At 37.4% G+C, this 20,736-nt stretch overlaps 3 protein-coding genes across 4 annotated transcripts; 2 read left to right on the top strand and 1 right to left on the bottom strand.

Annotated features, from left to right (window-relative positions):
* Positions 1-1,306: 1,306 nt before the first annotated feature.
* Positions 1,307-4,434, top strand: LOC110161943 (T-box transcription factor TBX1-like). Its single transcript, XM_020926785.2, has 6 exons — positions 1,307-1,343; positions 2,073-2,244; positions 2,684-2,785; positions 3,133-3,304; positions 3,682-3,837; positions 4,363-4,434. Exons 1-6 carry the CDS (start codon positions 1,337-1,339, stop codon positions 4,432-4,434), a joined length of 681 nt encoding a protein of 226 aa, XP_020782444.1. The 5' UTR covers positions 1,307-1,336.
* Positions 4,435-6,206: 1,772 nt separating this feature from the next.
* Positions 6,207-16,117, top strand: bace1 (beta-secretase 1). Its single transcript, XM_020926786.2, has 9 exons — positions 6,207-7,058; positions 10,676-10,764; positions 11,537-11,753; positions 12,122-12,259; positions 12,746-12,880; positions 12,966-13,067; positions 13,482-13,631; positions 14,140-14,311; positions 14,784-16,117. Exons 1-9 carry the CDS (start codon positions 6,738-6,740, stop codon positions 15,020-15,022), a joined length of 1,563 nt encoding a protein of 520 aa, XP_020782445.1. The 5' UTR covers positions 6,207-6,737; the 3' UTR covers positions 15,023-16,117.
* A 218-nt stretch (positions 16,118-16,335) lies between these two features.
* On the bottom strand, positions 16,336-20,703 carry tekt1 (tektin 1). 2 transcript variants are annotated; one of them, XM_055148107.1, is made up of 9 exons: positions 20,591-20,703; positions 20,366-20,431; positions 19,939-20,151; positions 19,688-19,853; positions 19,246-19,374; positions 18,317-18,460; positions 18,011-18,236; positions 17,392-17,588; positions 16,336-16,849 (listed from the first exon to the last, which is right to left on the bottom strand). In XM_055148107.1, the coding sequence occupies exons 3-9, from the start codon at positions 20,102-20,104 to the stop codon at positions 16,690-16,692; spliced, it is 1,188 nt and encodes a 395-aa protein (XP_055004082.1). In that variant the 5' UTR covers positions 20,105-20,151; positions 20,366-20,431; positions 20,591-20,703; the 3' UTR covers positions 16,336-16,689. The 2 variants fall into 2 exon arrangements, with proteins under 2 accessions (XP_055004082.1, XP_055004083.1); XM_055148108.1 differs by lacking the exons at positions 20,366-20,431; positions 20,591-20,703 and having other exon boundaries at positions 19,939-20,211.
* Between the last annotated feature and the right edge of the window lie 33 nt (positions 20,704-20,736).

Genomic DNA, 20,736 nt, shown 5'->3' on the forward strand with positions numbered 1-20,736 from the left:
AAATTGCATAAATGTTTGTGTATTATTTACACACCAAATTAAAATTGGGACGAGATCAGAAATAATATAGGACAAAATAAGGTTTACATTAGGACTTAACTGGGCTCAAAGCAGGACTAAACAAGGACAAGAATGAAAATGGTGAGTGATTGCTCTTGCAGTTGAAAAATAAAAAGGTCATCATTGATTTTGAGGGGCATTGCCATACAATAATATGAGCCCAATCAGTTCTTGTTCAGACAGGCCTCCAATAACACACACAGAGTATCTGGTGCCCTGCTGTCCTGCAAACCTCTGATTAATGACTTAAATCTCACTGCTTTTCAATGCCTCTAGGCTGGACCAGTCAACGCTGCTGAATCTCCGATACAAGAAAAGAAAATTGTGCCCATGAAAGTGAACATTACTAAGATAAAATTAAAGTGATTTACATGTGCACCAAAATTCTGATCATCAAGATATCAGATGATTCAAATAGTGTGAGTACTCTATTTTATTTCTGATTGTTCATACCTGTGCAGCTTTTGACAAGGGAACTTGTGCAAAAAAGAATATACTAATGGGAGAAAGACATAAGATCAAATGTTAATGATTGAAATAGTATTTTGAAATGAATTGTACAATCTTCTGAATGAATTTGTTATTGTAAAAAAATCTTTTGATTAACTGACACATGTGACCAAGTGTTTTTATTATCATTTTTGTGCTTGTAAAAACACACCAAAAATCTGATCTAATTATTGGTTTATCTGATTATTCTAGTTATGAGATGATATTGTATGAACTTGCCCAATATTATAATCTTGTTAGAAAAGACTATACTGTTACTGATCAAATAAGTTAGATAAAATTATTTAACTACGGATTTCTTGCAAGATTACTTTAAAATGTGTAGCCCTGGGAACACCAAATCGAAACCAAAATTAGCTGTCTGCGTCTATCCACACCATTCAACATTCAGCTAATAAGTAGGATATTATTAATTCTCTATGTGTTGTGCTTTAGGCTATAAGAAACAACAGACTTGGGGTTTTTAAGGGTGATGTATCTGTACAAACTGTGATTAGTGCATGTCACAGCCTCATACACTATTGTAATGGATGAGTCAGGATACATGCTCCCCGGTGAGTGGAGAGGTGTATAAAACATGCTTTTCTGTGGTAATGGGGCTCACTTCTGTCTAGAAACACATAATGAGGGGAGGGAATTGAAAACAGGCGAAGATCAGGACCTGCATGTTTGATTTTGACCTGGTTTGTGAAGCCATTTGGATAAAAGTTGTGGCTCATTAACTGTCTGTTGGAAGTTGAATTGGAGCAAGAAAAGGATTCAAACTATGGCAGGTAAGTCATTTTAGGCAATATTGTTTTTTAATACAGAAAAGTTTGAACAGAGAAATAATCTGCACACTGTCTTACTTGCAAATTGTGTATTTTATTAGGATATTAACTAAAACAAATATCATAAAAATTCGGATTTTAGTTATAATACAGTGAGTTCTTGGGTCTAGTCAATAATCTTAAAAAAGAAAAATCCTGCACATCATTTTACTTGCAAATTGTGAATTTTAATAGTATTCAAGTTCATGTTCTTTGGCTGAAATTTATGTGCAAAGGTCTCATTCATTAATACAGATAAGATCAAAGATACAATAAAATGTAATTATTCTCTATTGTTATTATTATATCACCAGTGTCTAATTGTAGTCTTGTCATTATTGTAAGAAGAAAGACATTTTGGGTTTCAGCCTCCTGTGATACAGAACATTTTGCAAACCTTTCTCAAAGAAGGCCTATACAATATTTAGTTTTAAATTGTTAATCACTACGGAAAAGTTCCTACTTTCTTTTTCAATCTCAAAAGATAATATATATTTTTAAATGATCAAATATTTTGTTGTGGGTTGTAAAATTGGATTTAGGTTTGTTATTTTAGGGATATTTTAATATTTCACATCATATTGTTGTATCTATTATTATCCTAACACCAACATAATAATTAAATATATATGGCCATTAATTAAATAATAAAAATAATCATATAATCTATTAAATCTGACCTTGTTTCTTTAGGCTCTCATCTGTCTGGACACTTGGAGCTGTCCCTGCCATGTTTCAACACCGCTCCTTTGTTAAACTCCAAAGCGCCGCAGGTCACCGGGGTCCGAGTGCAGCTGGAGATGCAAGCACTATGGCAACAATTCGATCAACTCGGCACAGAAATGATTGTCACCAAAGCTGGACGGTAACAGTTTTCCTCCTATACAGTGAACTTTAAAGGTTATCCATTTGTTAAGATATGTTGGTACAAGTCATCATACCAATAATCCAAAGGTGTTAATTTTGTCTTATTTTATTTTTCTTAACCTAATTATTCTCTTTTATTTTGATTAAAGTGAATGCTTCTTTTTCCGATTCTTTTAATATATAGTAGGTAATGTGATACAGGCTGCTGGCTGACAAAAGCAAAAAAAAATACTATCTAAAGAAATTCACAATTACAAATGGCATACCAACACTTTTACCACATTAATTTCATGTTTATGTTTTTCATGTTTTGCTTATGTGTGTGTGTGTGATTACTTACTAGATTAACTTTATGGTTAAATAACAACATGTTCACCAGGGCCGTGTGTCTGTGTGTCTGTGTGCATGTGTGTGTTTTGCCCCTATTGTACCTTCAGGAGGATGTTTCCCACTTTTCAAGTCCGTATCTCAGGGATGGACCCAGTGGCCGAGTATGTGCTACTCATGGACTTCATTCCTGTCGATGACAAAAGATACAGGTATGAACTACTAACTTGACTCCATGGAGATGCTATTGCTTTGTCTGGAATGTTCCACGGTATGGCATTAAATGATCTATTATTTGGCATTTATTAAATTACACACAGCCCTCCTGTTAAACTGCACTGAGACCTTTATCTGAGACACAAAGGCTACTGAAAAGTGCAGTCTAAATGTTGCTCCAGCAATTGTTGAAATTCCTTCAAGATCATGAAAGTATCTCTCTCTCGTTGTGACTGATGTGAGTTCACCTCTCCGCAGACCTGACCTGTAACACATTGAGACTATTGTGGATTATATAGTTGGAAATTTCTTGCCTCAACACTGAAACATTTGTCTTGCTCAGATATGCGTTCCACAGCTCATCGTGGCTGGTGGCGGGGCGGGCGGACGCAGTAGCTCCCAGTCGGATGCACTTCCACCCGGACTCTCCTGCCCGTGGAACTCAGTGGATGAAACAGACCGTCTCCTTCGACTCACTCAAACTCACCAACAACCTGCTTGACGACAACGGACATGTGAGTCATTTTCAAATTGAGATTCAGTCATCTAATTGTCAATGATCAGCTTGAGTCTTTTTAATTTAGATGTTTACAGCCAATCCTCTGTCGTTATGTGATTATGTGATTTTTTTTTGTCCATTTAAATTATGGCACAATTATTTAAAATCTGTATTGTTTATGTTCAGGCACACATTATACAAACCATTTATTTGTTAAAAAATTGTCTAAATATGAACCAATTCCCTGCCAATGTTAAATTATATACGGCCATTACTATGACCAGGTTAACATATATAAAACTTTCTGATTTGAAATTTAGAGTTTTATTTGCTGTGTAGACTAAAGAAAAGTGATGGAGCTTTTAAATGTATAAATTCCTGTTTTCTCATTAGATGATCCTAAACTCCATGCATCGTTACCAGCCGCGGTTTCATGTGGTTTATGTGGATCCAGCTCCGAACAGCCATTTAAACGCACACAGAAATTTCAGCTCTTTCTTCTTCCCTGAGACACGCTTCATGGCCGTGACAGCCTACCAAAACCACAGGGTAAGAAAGGTGTAAAAAATGTGTTTGTCAATAAAAACTTTTCTGCAAAGTAATTATTTTACTGGATTAATTAGAATTACAAAATTACAGTACTGTTTTATTAATATTCACAAGTCGAATCGTTAAAGGTTCACTATGTAACTTTTCTGGGGAATGTGCTACCTGCTTTTCTCCATGGAGATGTCATTGTTTTGCTTAGAATGTTACTGTATGGCAATACAAGTATCTATTTTGCATTCATTTTATTCCTAAAGTATAAGTAAGTATAGATACTTTGAAAAACATAGCTTTTTACTGAGAGGGCAGTTATCTCCTCACAGATCTTGGCCTGGTCATGTCGCTGTCTCCATAGAGGTAGATACGCTTAATGTAATCGATAACATCTCTATGGAGACAACCAAGTGGCAGACCCTTTACCAGAAAAGTTACATAATCCACCTTTAAAGAAATGTATAGGCTATTTTTTTAATAGATGTAAAGGCTTAATGCACTAGCTACATAAAATAATGCAGTTTAATTTCTCAGATCACACAGTTAAAAATCGCCAGTAACCCTTTTGCCAAAGGCTTCAGGAGCACAGATGCCCAGGAGTGGTGAGTTCATAATTTCAACCAATGTTCAGTGAATCTTTCAGAATCTTCAATTTATAAATGGGAGGCAAAATTACTGTACAGGAGATGCACTTAAGACTAAAGATACAAAACTATGTTTTGTATCTTGTGGGGGACTCCTTGGTAAAATAATTAAATTGAATGTTCAATGTGCACCGTGTAACACTGTAACCTGCTTATCTCCATGGAAATGGTATTGCTTTGTCTAGAATGTTCCACAGTACACATTACATCTATTACAAGGGAGAAAAGCAGGTTACAGCACTACACTATATTACAATTCAAATCTGTGGAGAGTCAACCCTATTCACAGAAGGAATCGTATTTTAGAGCAATACAAACACCCGTAATGAATAAATGCTAGATGGAAATGTTTAAAGTCAAACATGAAATATTCTAGGCAAAGCAATACCATTTCCATAGAGACAAGCAAATACCGGATCCTCCACCAGAAAAGTTGTGTAGCTTTAAAGGAACAACTGTTGTTATCAGTAAGAGCTATATTTGATTTGAATATGTCTACCTTGTATCTGCGGACACAGTAAAGTCATGGTTATAAAATTTTAAATGAAAATCTTTTTCAGGCCAGGCACCTCAAGGCCTCTCCCAGTGTTATGTCCCTCAGAAAACAGAAGGGGGCATCTATCATCCAAAGAGCAGGACTGGACATCAAGTATGAACACCACAATAGTCACAATTGTTTTCTAAATATCCTATATGCAAATCTGGAAACTTTGTATGTAGAAAAATAAATTAACTTAAACTTAAACTGAATAACAAAACCTTCACATGAGCAGGATAAATGCTTTCCTTCTATTTACAGGGCAAACAGACAGAGGCTGTGAGCAGACCAGACTTTTCCCACACTCTTTGGACTCGCCTGAACTCACCATTCATAGGAAAGATGGGGATAACTTTACACCCTCGTTCCTCCCTCTGCCTTTGTACTGGGACTGTCCCGGTCTGCAACATGAAAGGCCACCTCTGTCATAGAAAAATAATGTTCATTATATGTTCACTAAAAACAAAAATGCATTAGAACATCATTGTCTACTATTAGAATTATGTGCTTCTGTGAGTATCCTCTCACGTGCTTGTGTCCATAGAGATGCTAATGATTTGCCTTGAATGTTCCACAGTTTAGCTTTAAATTATCTCCTAAGAAGCCCTCTGGTCAAGTTACAGATCAGATCTGTAGAGAGGCAAGTCGCTCACAGAAGAAGGCATGCATTCTTAGCATTAAAACCGCTTTAATTGAATAAATGTTAAACAGATAATGCCATATTGTGAAACATTCCAGTCAAAGCTATTACAACAGCAGGTATACAAGCAAAACCTATTCTGAAAAAAACAGAATTCAAGGGGAAACAACTGGTTGTTGACATATTGATTTTAGCTAAATAAAACCATGCATAAGAAAAAGTGTAACTGCTATTAGAATGTGAATGAGTTGTGATTTCTAAAAATCTAAAATTACCTTCTCATTTGTGCTCTTGAATTTGGAGAATGGGCGCAAGGAAATCTTTTGATGTTCAGTCAGTGTTTATGAGCCTAAGGGTGAGTGTCTTCCTATGGCTTAAACTAAAGCAAAGAAACCATAGAGGTATTATAAGGTGACGATTCATGAAAGAAACACGTGAGCTTAGTGGTGCGGCAAACAGGAACCGTCACTTTTATTGTGACGGAAAAGACAATGCTTTCACTTTATTTTGAAAGACCAGCGGAAGTGGTTGCGGTCATAAAGCCGTCTGAGGTTGCGATGCTCGGGTTGTCGCTGGAGCCTCTGGAGGATGCAGCGGGGTGGATGGAGGAAGAGGAGGCGATGAGAGCGGAGTGAACCACGGGCACAGGGCCTGAGGGATGCCGACACAGCGCTGCCTCTTCCCGGGACGGAGGACGAAGGCTTCGGTGGGTCAGATTTAACTAAAACAGGGAGGATACGAGGGGCCCGTGGAGGTCTACGTGAAGCAACGAGGGACAGACAACTACCCTAGTTTCACCGTTTTATCACCACTGCAAGAAACGCCTTTCATGGCCTCAAGGTTTACCTTGGAGATATGCGCTTTTTGTGCAGTATTTCATCTTGACATAGCTTGGTTTCGCCTTTAAGTAAAGATACTGTGACACTAGATCTTTAGTGTCCGTGTATTCATGCTACATTTACCATTATGGCCTCAGCTCTGTCTGTAGCATCACTAGACATCCCCCTACTTACCAATGCAGACGCAAAATTGAACCAAACTCGTTCAAACTGAGCAACAATATAACAAAACAAAATATCGCTTAAACATGGAGTTACTACAGGTTTTGTATGTGACTGTTACCTTTGTGTGGACTATTCTGTGCGTTTTGGAGAGCAGTGAATGCGCACTGGACACGTCGGGCCTGTCCTTAGCCATCCGCGTGCCACTGCGTCAAGGCGCTCGCTCTGAACAGCCACCTGTCGCCCCCAGCTCCGAGAAAGAGGGCAACCTGGTGGGCAAGAAGGCACGGCGCAGGCGCAGGGGGGCAGCCACAGGTATCAGCTTCGTGGATATGATTGATAACCTGCGTGGGAAATCCGGACAAGGATACTACGTGGAGATGGCAGTGGGGACACCGCCACAGAAGGTAAGGGGTCTGGTTTGGAGTAGGCAATTTGGTTGTGCAAATACTGCCAAGACTGGCTGTGCAAAGGTCCGCATTATTATGCAAATTTGGTACATCTTTATAACTACACGTTAATTAGCCTTTATCGTGCATGAACAAAGACTTCAGCTCCTATAGTGAAGAAATATTCAATACAGTAGTGGTGGAGGCAAGTCATGTGCATGATTCCATGGAAACAGAAAGTTAAAACCATACTGTGGAACATTCTCTGAGGAGATGGATGAGTTTTATGTCATATTATGGAAGAGCCCTCCAGGCCAAATGGCAGTCAGGTTTGTGGAGATGGAGATGCAAGCTTTTCTGGTCACAGTAAGGAATCAAAAAGTTACATATTGTGGATTTCATTTAGAGCTTAGGAGATAGGGTTTGTTTAGGTCCATAATAAATCTAGCTATATTTGGTCATGATGAATAGAATCTTTGTTCATGCTTTATCAAGGTGGTTTGTAGTTAATTATTGTGCAGTTATTATTATAATATAATATTAGTGCAAATAATTGTATTCCTTATGCCATCAACCTTCAATTGTACACTACTGGAAAGTAAATCTTGCCATTGTGTCCCCAGATGCAGAGTTTTTGTATGCTGCTATATATAGCCTACACATTTTTATTAATGATTATTATTGACATTGTCAGAGAGCTACTAACTGAATTTCCCTTGGGATAAATAAACTTGACTGATTGACATGATAGCTTGAGGGCTTTATTGCATTATGACTAGTACTTCACTATAGGACTATGAGGGAACAGGGATAGAACTTGACCAGCATTTTAGCTATCTGATGGTCGTGATTCCTGTCCATGTTTGGCCTGTGTGGAGAGTGCATGTTCTCCTGGAGTCCGGATGTGTCTCTTGTGTCTTCTCCATCAACATAAAACATGCAAGAGTAGGCAGCTAATTCTCCTGCTAGATTAGATACAGAAAAAATCTGGCTCAAGATCTGAAGATGGGTCCCCAAGCATTGCACTGGCGTTCACAAAATGCTTTTCCTTCAGGTTTCACCAGCAGGAGCCTATTGAAGTATGAATCAAATGCAGACGACATATTTTTAGGGTGGGGACTAAAATATGCCCCTATAAACTAGATTTGGACACAGACAGGGCTGCATACAAACTGCTATTTGAGTTGCCACATTTATTAAATTGTAAAGACTGCAATTATTTAGATAATAGAATTTCCTCTGTGAAAAAATAAATATTGTATTGAAAAATCCAATCCTGTTGTACCTGTAGTTTAGATTTCAAACTTCAAACTACATTAGATTTTTGTATGAGTTTATCAGTTCATATTTCAGTCTTCTCTCAGATGTGAATGCTCCTGGAGTTATTTAGAATGTGTGCAATTTGAACAGAATCCTACTTTTTAGACATGTATTGCCAATGTAACTGCAATTAGATTTGAATTGATGTGCAGCCCTAGCAGACACAGGGACCTGGACTTAGCTACGTAGAGTACTACTGTGTTAGGACCATAGACGAAGTCTATGGACTAAACTAGGTCTAGACAGCAATAAAAATAAAGGGCTTCAGTTGGATTGTACATGATGTCCGTGTACAGATTAATTACAGAGCATCAAAACCATGAATCCCAATACCAAATTTACTACATTTGTTTCATTCTTGTCTCATGTTATCTGATATCTTAGCAAATAAAAAGATCGTCAAACAGTCAAAGGAAACAGGAGTGTGCATTTTTGTGTGGTCCAAGAGTTGACAAGAGAAGAAAAACGAAGTTAAAGGTGCAACTTTTCTGGTGAAGGGCCCGTCAAATGCTTTTCTCCATGGAGATGTTATTGCTTTGTCTGGAATATTTCACAGGATGGTATTAAACCTTTATGGACACCACACCGGACTAAGTTACAGCTCAGATCTGTGGAGAGGCAACTCCAGTCAAGGTCAGAATGCCTGTTTCGCTATGTATTTTTGAGCTGTGAGACCTGTGATTTGCTTAATGTTAGGTATGGCTGTTTAATTTCATATTGTGGAACATTCCAGGCAAAGCAATGGCATATCCATAGAAACAAGCAGGTGATGGACCAAAAATTTACATAGTGCAAAACTAATAATTCAGACTGAGTGAAGAAAATGCATTTTTGAACATTACCCAACTCTTGAGAAATCTATGATCCTCAAAATGTATTCCCATCTCTTTCCTGGTGCTGTTTGTAACAATGAAATGTGAAGAGGATTTCAGAGTCCATATTTATTCCTGTCTTTGTCTCAGGCTTTGAGACAGTAGTTTTTCTTTGGATATTTTTAGAGTCAATCCATTATTCAAAAGAAAGGATTGGCCAACATAATGGTTTAAGGCTCTGAAGTAAATTAAGTTAACTAAAATAATATTAGATAGAACATTTAAATTGATACTGCGTTCACACTTGCACACATATCACATCAGAACTGCAACTAGACTTGGACTAAACTCAAAACTAAACCAAGCTTAAGTCAGAACTAAACTAAACTAAACTAAACTAATGCATCTTAAGTTGGACAAGACAATGACATTGAAAAAGAGAAAGAGAGAGAGAGAGAGATACAGTACTTTATTGATCCCAACTGAAATTCAAGTTTTGCTGCAGCAACATTTACACTGCGCTTCTCAGTCGTCCTTGTGTCTCAGTGCAGTTTAACAAGAGGACTGGTCAGGTAGGGTCAGTCAGAGAAGTTTGAGGAGTGAAAGAGTCCTCTGGACAAAGGTGTCCCTCCTCTGTATCCTGCAGTATCATAGGGAGAGAGGTGAATCCAACAGGAAAGGCCTATCACTCTTACTCCACTCTGTTGTTGCTTTTGGTGCTAAATTTCAAATGACATTACATAGATCTGGATTGGAACAGGTCTCTTTGCATGAATATAACAAGATAATGGATCTTGTCACTAATATACAGTAAATTATTTGGTTCAACATTTGTGAGGTAATTTCAAGTAAATACTACTTAGTTAAACAGCATCAAGCTTCATTCAGGCTTTTTTGACTGGTTCTGCATAATGTGATACTCTCATAGAGCTGCAGACAGAGGATAGACACCTGAGAGTTCCACAGACAGTGAATGAGAAGGACAAAGAGGGCGACCGGAAGTGACACAGCCTAATACTTACAGGCTCAGTGGGAAATATAACAAGAATACACTGTTCAAATACAGAATTACTATAGTATACTATTTAAGGTTCACTGAACAAATCTACGAGTGCCAGTACTCCAAGCCCTCCTAAATTATTTTTGAGAAGTATAATAAAATTTTTATTTATTTTTTTAAATTACAATTTACATAAAATATAGCTAATCTTGTAATGTACTGTTTATAATGTGATGTTTTTTCTCTTTTAATTTGTAAAGTTCAGAATAGGGCTAAACCTACTGGCCAAAAGAAGGAGGTGCTCATATTGTGTCCTATTTTATTGTAGAAAGACAACAGCAAAATGTCAATAATGGTGAGACTGCTCTCCTCTTTTTATAATGTAAAATTGGCTATAACTCACTCCATTGTGCTTCAAATATGGTGCTATCAAGCACCATGTTTGATTCTGTTTACAAATAGCACTTCTATAATCATCTCCTGTGTTTCCTCTGTGTTTGCAGCTGAACATCCTGGTGGACACTGGGAGCAGTAACTTTGCTGTAGGGGCAGCGGCTCACCCTTTTCTCAGAAGATACTACCATCGCTCTCTGTGAGTGAAACTGATGCATGTCTGTTTTCTATGATTTTGATTTTTTCTCATAGAGCTAATAGGCCTGTCATGATAATTACAATATCGGCATACTTTTTCTTAGTAATAGTCGTGAGATTTTAGCAATTTTTATACATTACAATGAGATTTGAGCTATCGAGGGTTGAATAAAAAATAACTACTATGGTTAATTTTTGGTTCATTCTGCCATTTATTTGTTGCAGCTCAGACCTTTTAATGATACTTTCAATTTAAAAATGTGTTTACTGGGATTATCCTGCTTTTTGTCAGAGGCATAAAGTAGTTTCAGTATTATCGTTTAGCACAATATTTCTCTGTAACAATATATCGTGCTTCAAAATTTGTCATCATGATAGCTACTACAACTTCTGCATTTGATAGTGGGGAAGGGATGACATAAAATTTCCACGGGTTATCACATGAGATTGGGTCCATAAGAACAAAATGCGATTCTGTCAGAATTCTTAACAAATAAATTGTGCTGTTCATGATTTGAGAGTTATTTTATTTAATATTTTCTAATTCTGTAATTGAAACACTGGAACTACAGCGTCTGCAGAGGTATAAAAAATATAAATAAATTGTACAGTAAAATGGAATGTAAAAAAGTCTCACAAAATAATTTTCCACTTATGTGCACAATATTGTTAGATCTTATGGCTTAAGATCTCCCATCTTGTCCCCCCACCTGAAACGATTTGGTAAGTGCTCATCTCTCAGTCTCTTCCGTTTATATTTGTCCCCTCTTTAGATCAACGTCGTACCGGGACCTTGGGCGCAGTGTGTACGTACCGTACACTCAGGGCCGCTGGGAGGGTGAGCTGGGCACGGACCTGGTCTCTGTTCCACACGGGCCGAATGCCACACTCAGAGCAAACATAGCCGCCATCACCCAATCAGACCGCTTCTTCATTAACGGCTCCAACTGGGAGGGCATCCTGGGACTGGCCTACGCAGATATCGCTAGGGTAAGAACACAAAAATGTACTTAGAGCATTGTATTATAGTAACACAAAATATTTCAAACTATATAGTTAATTGTTATTTTGCTTGGTTTGCTTGTGATTTTGGAGTATATTAAATTCTAATAAAGAATACAATTCTAATAAATATAACAGGATAATGGCCCTTGTACTAATACAAGTGTGAAGTTAAAACTTTTCAAGATTTCTAAACTTGATTCAGGAATACTGACATGCCCTATATAAATCCAAACTTAGGCTAAGGCTCAAGCTATTTTATCAAAACTTTGTAGTGAATACTTCTGTTTATCTGTCAGATGTATCAGGACCATTATTGCTATCATAATGTAAAATTCATAATACATTTTTTACAGCCAGATGAGAACCTGGAACCTTTCTTTGACTCTCTGGTTCGTCAGACACCCGTCCCAAACCTCTTCTCGCTGCAGCTCTGTGGAGCAGGCTTCACCCAAAACTGCTCTTTAGGCAGTGCAACAGTTGGAGGCAGCATGGTGCGTAATGGTTATATTCATACCAGGAAGACAATTATTAGTATAGACAAATTAGTAAGGATCATGATGTTTTGTTTGATTCACAATAATCCTTTATTATTAGTCTGTCCTCATCTCCAAAGCTCAGAATGCTCTATTCCACCTTGTGATGTCATGAAGCAGTAGTTTTCACGTTAACAGCTGCCTTCTACCTTTGTTTAATAGAGACTGCCAATTCCAGGGCTGAAATTATCTAAATGATTTTAAGGTGTATGGATTTTTAAAACACAGTAGAGCATTTTCTGTATTACCACGAGTTGTGTTTTCACTTTGAGGAAACTCAGCCTTAATATGTAGGTTTTGTGTGTTAAACATATGTGAATTAAACAAAACATAACTCCAGGTATGTTTTGGATGAGGAAACAACATTATATCAGAGATCAGAGAATAACGTAATATAGGCCATTTGAGCATCAACAGCCTTAGTGGGAAAATGTGTTTTTATAGATCATTGGAGGCATAGACCCCTCCCTCTATGTTGGAGAGCTGTGGTACACTCCAATACGCAGAGAGTGGTACTACGAAGTCATTATTGTGAGGATTGAAGTGAATGGACTGGACCTCAACATGGACTGTAAAGAGGTAAAAATAATTAGGAAGTTGATCATAATGGGTTTACAATTGTTTCAGTTTTTTTTAAATCTGTTATTGTTCTTCTTTGTTTTAGTATAATTATGACAAGAGCATTGTGGACAGTGGCACCACAAACCTGCGTCTGCCCAGAAAGGTTTTTCAGGCAGCAGTCAAAGCCATTGAAGCAGCATCCTCAGTAAGTTCATCTTTTTCTTTTTATGTCAAATTGAGGCGCGACATAAAAAATATTTTTCTCTTTTGACTGGACTATTTATTTTGTTTAAAGTAAAAGCTACAAACCTTTAATTCGAAGAAAATGAAAGGTTTTGTATGTCTATTTTTCTGTGCACCATCAGGTTGAGTTAGTGAGACCACATTTTATACACATCAGAAACATACTGTTCTGAATTGGGTTGTGTTTATGCTTTTTGTTTTCAGCAATTGTGCATGGCTTTTTACCTCTCAAGAAAAAAATATAGCTTTGATGCCAACTGTTACCATGGTTTAATCATTGAAATTGCTTCAAGTTCTGCATTGTTCCAGCAGAGGGAGCAATAATAACTTAAGACGTTTTATTTCTTTACACTTGTTGATTTTTGGTGTTTTTCAGACAGAGCAGTTTCCCTCTGGTTTCTGGCTCGGGGAGCAGCTGGTCTGCTGGCAGGCGGGCACTACACCATGGCACATCTTCCCTGTCATCTCTCTGTATCTGATGAGTGAAAACCGCAACCAGTCCTTCAGAATATCCATCCTGCCCCAGGTGACTGACATATGCACTTGTAACTATACTGTATTATAAATAATTTACCTTCAGGATCAGTAAAGTTTGTCTAAGTCTGTACTGTACTGGATTTAATATATTGTAATTATGTCTATAATTATAAGGCCCAAACCACTTCATTAAAGGTAGGCAGGTTGATTCCATTGCAAAAGAATACTTCTGTCAACTGGTTGAATGATTATGTAAAATATGAACGGTTCACACCTTACTATTAACAACTAAGGCGTGTTAGTTTCAGTAAAGTTAGCTCTTCCCTTGAGACCGATATTTAAGGTGACTTGCAAAACTCTGAACTTCATTACAGAACTGATAAAGCTATTTGGATCATTGACAAAACATGTTCACTTTTAAAAACTTAAGTGCAGTTGACAATTTCATTTTCACTTGTAATCAGTTCATTCACACACATTCATACTATACACATAGGTTTCTGTAGGCTATGTATGAGATGAATACGTATTAATATAATGATTTGTCTATTATGCAGCAATACCTGAGGCCAGTGGAGGATGTGGCGTCTGCTCAGGAGGACTGCTATAAGTTTGCAGTGTCCCAGTCCAGCACTGGGACAGTGATGGGAGCCGTCATCATGGAGGGATTTTATGTTGTTTTTGACCGAGAGAAGAGACGCATTGGATTTGCAGTCAGCACATGTCATGGTATGGATGGAATTAATGTACTAATCATAATAATCATGCTCAGTAATTGGTCTTTACTGCTTTACAATTGTATTAAAGTCAATGGCATGTATGCCTCTAATCAAAATTATGTAGTGATTTTATACATAATGATATTTCTTACATAACCTTAACTTGAAAGAAATGCTTAAAGTAACACTGTGTAACTTTCTGGAGATGTTCCCATGGAATCAGATAACTATACTGTGGAATATTATAGCCAAAGAAATATTTCTATGGCCATCAAGCAAATGGGGGTCTATCTCCAGGCCAAAGAAGAGTCTGATTTTTAGAGAGGCAAGCCTGCTCAACCATGTTTTTCCATGGTTCTTTGGTGGTTAAAAAGTTTCACATTGGGGCTTTAATTTGTGGGCTTCTATGTATTTGGTGCACAACAACATATTTCCTTAAAACTGACAAATCAATACAAATGTATCCTCTTCTTTGTCTCCAGTGCATGATGAGTTTCGCACAGCATCGGTGGAGGGTCCATTTCATGGGGTGGACCTGGAGGACTGTGGGTACAACATCCCCCAAACAGACGAATCCACTCTCATGACCATCGCCTACATCATGGCCGGTATCTGTGCGCTCTTCATGCTGCCTCTGTGTCTCATGGTCTGTCAGTGGCGCTTTGCCCGCTGCATTCATCCACATGGGGACTTCACTGATGACATTTCTCTACTGAAGTGAATGGGAAACATGGTGGAAAATATGTTTACTTGAATTTAAGATGGTTATCGTGGCTAAAGGTGTTGGTGTTGTGAATGCGCTTTTGGGTTTAGGAAAATTTTTAAATTTGAAGACATATGTTAAGTTCTAGTGAAAGGACTCTCTAATGTTTGAATGGTATATAAAATATTAAATATATTGTCCCAGTATATCAGTATATATTGTCCAATCTAGAACCCAACTTATTATTAAATTGCTACTCCCAAATTCCCATATGTTTTAATAATAATAATTATTATAATTCTTCAGATTTACATAGCACCTTTCAAGACACCCAACATGATTTGCAGTGCATTATTCATTCACTCCTCCACACAGCTACCCTGTGCCTGACGGAAGTGAGGCTGCCAATTTGTGCCATCAGCCCGTTCGACCAAGTTATAGTTTTAACGCTCAGTATATTCACTGAATTAAATATAACTGTTCCTAAGTATGATCCAAGCCATTATGTCCTTGTCTTTGGAAAAAAAAAAAAAAAACACAATGGCCATATCTAATGGGACCAAGCTTGATTTTAATGTGAAAAATATAAGGTACATATAAAGTTATATAAGTTGGAGTAAAGTTAATGATGAAATGGAAATCAAGATGGACCTGTTGCTTTATGTGGCTTTAAATGGAGTGAGCATGCTTGTCTATGTGAGGTAAAGTTATAAGAGAATGTTTTTGAAAGATCAAGAGCAAACTACTGCTACCATGGACCCCTACAGTTGAAGTAGGGCCAATGTAACAAAATATATCCTATACAAATTTGTTGTTTTTTTCTCAATGTAAATTTGAGATTACAGACGATGTCACTTTCTTTCTTGTACAAACAGCTTACATGTACATATATACTGTTACATTATTATTATTATTATTCTGTATAGACTTTCTCTATTGCTCCTGCACTGACTGATGATTTGCACATGTAACAACCCAATGCATATTAACAAAAACAGTGTGTAATAGGGCTTTGGGACAACATCCCGGGGGACCATCTATTTGTCAATGAAACTACCCAAAGTATGCCATAGAAGATAACATTGTAAGTTTTTGTCTCTATGCTGCTGTAAATACAACTTTCAAGTGTTTATTTATCTGCCACAACAGACTGGCAGCACAAATAAAGTCATTATTGTACCAAAAACAGGAGGTGGAGTTTTGTCTTTTAAGCAACACAGGGTTTAGACAACAAAACAGAATTGAATGCAAGCAGTGATGCATGCGTGTTAGCCTGCACTTTCTATATTCTACTACTTCCTTTTGAAATAATGCATGAAATGGTGTGCAGTTTGTCATTGTATTACCATTGCAAGATGAGTGCATACATATATTTAACTGGGGGGCGCTCAATTGTGAAAAATGTAATGTCCAGTTAAATGCATATTTCTTGCTGATACAGGTCACCAATGAAGTCAAAGACTTTCAACAGCATTTTAACAGCAGATCATTAAAATAGAGCTTAGATGAACCTGGAGATAACATCATTTTCATACTGTTAAATAATGTAATGTTGTAGAGGAAAACAGTATTGTAATTATACAATATACAGACAACAGCTTTTAGTAAGCTCACAGTAAACATAAAGGTAATACATATCATCATATTAATTAATTTTATTTAGCTAATTCTGGATAGCCTGGTCATCAGAAGTTGTGGATGACAATGGGCTCCCTGTGTTGGGTACAGAGCACCTCGTCGATGTACAGAGCTCCAGACTTATTGCTGATATTTTCCTGAAGTTCAAGTTGGCATCGCACCAGAGCCCTCTGCTCCTCTTTGGACCGTGCCACGGCCTCACGCAGCCTGGCACACAAACACGCTAGTTATATAAAATATAGTAAGTATTGGAAAAGTAAAATTGAACAAGACGGTTTAAGAGTCTTGTTCTATTTTACTTTTCCAAATAATGTAAATGGTTGATGTATTCTTTTAAGAATTGCTCTCATTGCTAAGTGTCTGTGTCAGTGTCAAGTCAGTGTTTCTCAGTGTCATATGGAGGGACCCCTAAGGTTGATACTGCATTCTGACTGTCATTTCTGTCAATTCTGTGACATTTTGTGAGGGAATTTAGGGAATGTGAGGGAAGTGAGGGATTGAATTTACTTGATTTTATATAAAAAATATATTAATTATTGGTAGTTGTAATTACACTTACTAGCATTTGAATTAAAAAAAAATGTGAATGACATCTTTATGACACTAGGTTGAGGTATTACAAAAAGGCAAGGTTTCTGTTGTTTATAAATGCTTTATAAAGTTGTAGTTGGGAAGATGCAAAGTTATGAAATATATTCAATGTTCATTTTTGCCTGCACCTCCTAAACCTATTGAAAATGTGTCCTTACTTGGTGATGTGGACTGTGATGAGTTGGACTTCTTTGAGGAGCTGAGCCTGTGCAGGGTCGAAGCACTGCTCTTTGGATGGGCGTTTGTGGCGCAGAGACAGACGAGCCTGGGCCAGAGTCAGACACCGCTCGTTCTCCTGGATTGACACCTCCAGCTCCTCACAGATTGTCTGCTGCTTGTTGTACTCCAGCAAGATCTGAAGGGCAGAGATATTATGCCTCAGTACAATACTTGATTTGTTCAGTGGAATCTCAAATGGGAATATCCTCCCAATGTAATGGGCGTCAGCCTTCTGTTATGGGTGACATTTTGAGGGCATTTCACCTTTCAAAAGATGGGATTACATTTTGTTTTAAATTGGCAACAGTCCAACATTTTCATGATTCTGAAACCCATGGATCAATACTTTTAATGCATCATTTTTATTTTGGCAAATAAAGTGTCCTCTTGCTGTTATAAAGAAGCAGTTCAAATACCTATTTACAGGCCCTGGAGTTTTAGAAGATAATATAATGTAATTTATGACAATGTTAAATAAGTACCTGTTTTATAGTTTATAATGAATATGGTTATGATTCTCTCATTTACATTTACATTACTGTTGGATTTTGATTGTACCTTGGACAGATGATCCTCCATTTGTCCCTTGGCCTTCTTGAGCTCCTGAACGTTGAGCTGAAAAGCCGAAGTTGTGGCCTGAAAATGTTTTTGTAAATCTGACGCAGTTTGCTCCAAGAGAGACTCCACCAGAGCCCTCAGAGACATGGAGTTGTTCCTCTGCTGCTCCGCTTTGGCCAGGTTTATGTCCGAGATGTTCTCCCACTGCATCGGAGTCACTGACAAGCTGAAAATCACAGGTTAAACATTTAGTTTCATGACCTGCTGCAAGAGGGAGAAAATAGTATAAAGTCATGATAGGTTCACCTTGGCAGAATAGTTTTGTTCGTTGATTCAAGTATGGGATTACTGGAGTGATGCGTCATCAAAATGCATGAGTTGTCAATAGACTGGGCGTCAAATTTCTCCTTTAAGTCCTGCTCCAGATGGTACTTAGATGATCGGTTCAGCCTGAAAAGCAAAATAACACTTATTCAGACACTTTTTTAAATCAAAAGATCATTGTATTAATTTCTGAAACTATTGTAAATATAATAAACTTTCACTACTAATAATATCAAGCAAAGCAGTTGAGTCGCTTATCTGTAAGAACTTGCATATTACTACTTTGCATTTCATTCTTCTCCCTCTGTACTGGTGTGCGCCTTCTGGGCACTGTAGTTTTCCCCATCAACATAAAACAATATAAAACAAGCACAAAAGTATATGTATAGCCCCAGCTGCTGATCTGAGCGAATAGCCTATCAAACCTTCACAGATTGCATTGTTATACATTGACAGTGTGGGTGAAGTGTCTTGCACAAGAACACAACTGAATAAACTGGTTGGAGCTGAGAAATATTGATACTTTGCAGCTGAAGTCATCAAAATTCCCTAAGGGTGTGATGTTAACTGAAAGCACTACTCTGTTAGAAACTCTGTAACTCACATTAGACGTATCTGTGCCAGTGGCGATCCTAAAAATTAGTTGTTTAAATCAATTTTGTATCTTTTTCTTAAATTTTAAAACTTTTTTTGTCTGTGTTTGCTAATGTGTGCATTGTGTCACCATGGTAACATCTGAACATTCCACCTACAGAGATACATGTAGAACACCCTCACCATGATGCCACTGCAAAGTAACAATTTTATTTATTTTGTCAACACAATTTTCCAGGGGTAAGAGAGAAGCTACTGTCAGATGATCACACAGCTCAGTTATACTAATATGATAGTTGTTACTGATTCAGTCTCACCGTATTTGCTCTGTGAGCTGCTGCAGCACTCTTTGCAGAAGCACAACCACTTCTTCAATGGCCTTATGCTCCTTCAATAGCCCCCGGTCCACAGCGTCATGGAGCCTCTCCTGAGGAACACGTCTCATCCTGAACAGACAAAAGGAAGTCAGATATTTATGTTGTTGAAATTTCTAAGCAAATCAGTTCCTCAATTTAGTTTAGCTTTTAAAAATCCAATTCACGTTTGCAATGAATAATTAAATTTTCATACAATAAGAGTCCTACCAATATTTATTAAATGTAATGAGTGTTACCCCTTTTAAGACAACATAACAACAACTTAATAAATAAGAAAGTGTGGTTTATTATGGTTTAATGTTGGTATTGTACAATTTGCAGCATTGTTTGTCACAATCATCTCAATCCCAAATGTAAACACTTCTCTCCAGCCAAGCCATACCTCTCATCGATGCATTGAACAGCCACTTTCAAAGGATCTTTACAAGCCTCGAGAGCTTTCTGCACTCGTCCCTGTAACGTTATGAGGCTATCTGTCTCCAGAATGATCTCCTCCAATTTCTGCTCAAGCTCCTTCTTCAGAAAGTGGATGTCTTTTACTCTCTGGTCTGAACAGCAACACACACAACAAATAATTTAGGTTATCGCAGAAAATTGTTACTTTTAATCACTCAATATAATGATTGCCCTTACCGAGGAGTTTTTTGTCATCATCTTGCATACGCTTGCATGTTTTGTTGGTTTCCTCCATGAGACGCATACATTCTGCCCTAAAAAGCTCAGAGTGGTCCCTTATTACTTTGAAATTGAGAAGGTTTACGCCAGCATCGTACTGGGTGTTGTAGTCCTTTAAAGACATTTTCTCCTGTGATCTTCTGCTCCTAACCTGAATGAAAATGACACAAACTAAAAAGACAAAATATTGTCATTTGTCTTTGATAATATAATCCGATGTATTTGCTTTGAGTTGGATAAAAGCCTACACAATAATTTTGACTACAGCCTGGATGCCTAGTCTGAACTATTAGCTAACGAAACAACATCTAACTTTTGTAACTAAACAAAACTATATCCTTTTTAAAAAAAAACATTATACAATTATAACATTTTTTTTTCCTACCCTTGCGTTTGACACAAATCCCCTGTCCGAGTCCGAATCTCGTTTAATGCGTTACCGCTTGGTCATCTAACAAACAAATGGTTGTTATAGCAACGGCTGGTTTAACATTTTCAGGCCTTTTAATGAATAAAACTGCTGGAATTCACTTTCAAAACATTTTTAAGAAGCACAATAATTAAACAATGGGCACGTTATAAACTTAATCTGTTTTTAATTATGTCTCACCTAGTTGCAAGCAATATTCGTTTTTGCATTCCATTACACTTTTACTTGTTTACTTAGAGATATAAAGTATGCAAAAATATATTTCTGTTCCAAAAAAAAAAGTGAAAATGTTGTGAAGCTAATAAATATGTGCGCATGCGCATTGA

This window comes from Boleophthalmus pectinirostris, unplaced genomic scaffold (assembly GCF_026225935.1).
Source record: "Boleophthalmus pectinirostris isolate CB_2022bp ecotype Guang Dong unplaced genomic scaffold, ASM2622593v1 HiC_scaffold_9, whole genome shotgun sequence".
In the NCBI taxonomy this organism is placed as follows: Eukaryota; Metazoa; Chordata; class Actinopteri; order Gobiiformes; family Gobiidae; genus Boleophthalmus; species Boleophthalmus pectinirostris.